This window comes from Plasmodium gaboni (assembly GCF_001602025.1).
Source record: "Plasmodium gaboni strain SY75 chromosome Unknown, whole genome shotgun sequence".
NCBI classification, from domain to species: Eukaryota; Apicomplexa; class Aconoidasida; order Haemosporida; family Plasmodiidae; genus Plasmodium; species Plasmodium gaboni.
The window spans coordinates 1-2,454 of NW_017385396.1; the positions used below are offsets into that span (position 1 = coordinate 1).

The window sequence follows — 2,454 nt, forward strand, 5'->3', positions numbered from 1 at the left end:
TAATCATATTTATATACAGTCTTATAATGGTTGAAAATGAATTAGATTATGAAAATAATGTAAGTAATAGTACTTTAGATGGAAATCCAAGATTGCATTCTTTTTTTAACAAGGATGGTTTGTTATTAAGAACCTATTCTTGGACTGTTAAAAAGGCTATAGGAATATTTTTGTTAATTCATGGGTTGAATGGTCATGTGAGATTACAATATTTGAGGCAAAATGTTGAAGTAGTAAGTAACGATAAAGCAATATTAAAGGATGAAGATAATTATTATGTTTATAAAGATAGTTGGATAGAGAAATTAAATGAGAAAGGTTATTCAGTATATGGTATAGATTTACAAGGTCATGGTTTATCAGATGGTTGGGAAAATTTAAAAGCTAATATAAATAATTTTGATGATCTTGTATATGATGTAATACAATATCTTGAAGAAATTAATAAAACAGTATGTTTAGAATATGAAAGAACGAAATATTTAAGAGCTATAAAAAAAAAAAATACTGATATTAATGCTTTAAAAAAAGATAAGATTCCTATATATATTATGGGTTTATCTATGGGTGGTAATGTTGTTTTAAGAACTTTAGAATTATTAGGAAAATCAGGTGAATATAAAAATTTTAATATAAAAGGATGTATATCTTTATCTGGTATGATATCACTTGAGAGCTTATCATCAAAAGCTTCAAAGAAATATAAATATTTCTTAGTTCCTCTTGCAAAGTTTTTATCTTGTATTTTTCCAAAATGTAGACTTAATCAAAATTTCAATTTTGAAATGTTTCCATTTGTTAATGATATTATAAATTTTGATAAGCATAGATCAAAAAAATGGATAACCTTGAAATTTGGTCATCAGATTTTAAGATCTATAACAAATTTACGTAAAGATATAAAATATATTCCAAAGGATATTCCTATATTATTTATTCATTCAATTAATGATTGTGCATGTTATTATGGAGGGGTTGTAACATTTTATGACGAATTAAATAATGATAAAAAAGAACTTCATACCATTTATGATATGGATCATTTATTAACAATGGAACCAGGAAATGAAAAGGTTTTAGATAAGATCCTAGATTGGATATCATGTACGATTAATAATAATGAGAAAAAATAAATAAACATATAGTAATTAAATGAAATACACACATATATATATATATATATATAATTTTGTTTTAAAATTGTAAAAGGCATAAATAAATTAGAAAAATAATATTAAAAATATTTTTTATTATTGTTTTTTATACTCTTATGCCAAAGAATAATATTATATTAAATGCGTGTAATATATATATATATATATATATATATTTATTTATTTTGTTCTTGTTAATTCTCTCTATATATATTTTGTTTTTGTTGACATTTAATTTTTTATGAGATTTAAAATTTTATGAATACATAATTATTTTTGTTATATTATAATACTTATTTTATTAATTTTTTGTGTTCATATAATAAAAGCGATGCCATATATATATATATATATATATATATATATATATTATGTTATATAACTAATGGCTATTTTATTATATAAGTATCGAAAGTTTATTAGTTATTCTTATAATTATATGTATATAAAGTTGTTTATTTTTGATTTATTTTATTTATTTTATTTATTTTATTTATTTATTAATTTTTTTTTTTTTTTTTTTGTTCATTTATTATTATTAAAAATAGATAATATAAATATATATATAATTAAAATATATTTTAATAAATAAGAAACTTTTTTATTTTTTTATTTTATATAATGTAAGAGAAATATAAAAAAGTTCAATGATAAATATTATTATATATATATATATATATATGTAATATTATATAATTTAGTGATTATAATTATGTTACAAATTTATAATTATATTATTATAAAGTATTCATTGATATTCTTATAATATATAGAATCATTCTAATATATACTATTGAAAAGTGTAAAAATATATATTATATATAGGGAGAAAAATGGATAAGAAAAAAAAAAAAAAAAAAAAAAAAAAAACATAGCTTTTAATAAATATTTCAATGTTAAAGGAAATATAAAAATGTCACTATTTATGATAAAATTTTTTAAGGAGTTTTTTTTTTTTTTTTTTTTTTTTGGTGAGGGGGGAAGGAGGTATATAATAAATATTTTACATGTAGGTATTAAAATGTCTGAGAAGAAATATAATATATATATATATATTATAACATAATTGAAATATAAAATCTATAAGTTTTTTTTTTTTTTTTTTTTTTTGTTTATTTCACTTGTTGTTGTTTTATTTTTTTTTTTTTATCACATACATTAAGAAATTTAAAAAAATGCACTTATAAATAAATAAGAAATAAAAAATAAAATTGTGGATAATAAAACTAGACTTGATATATAATATAAAAGAAAAATAAAAAAAAAGAATACTACGTGAAATAAATAAATAAATATATAT

General features: G+C 17.8%; 1 protein-coding gene across 1 annotated transcript; it reads left to right on the forward strand.

Moving 5' to 3' along the window:
* Nucleotides 1–26: 26 nt before the first annotated feature.
* On the forward strand, nt 27–1,133 carry PGSY75_0022400 (putative lysophospholipase; the record flags this gene model as incomplete). Its single annotated transcript, XM_018783369.1, has 1 exon — nt 27–1,133. The coding sequence occupies one exon, from the start codon at nt 27–29 to the stop codon at nt 1,131–1,133; it is 1,107 nt and encodes a 368-aa protein (XP_018638854.1).
* Between the last annotated feature and the right edge of the window lie 1,321 nt (nt 1,134–2,454).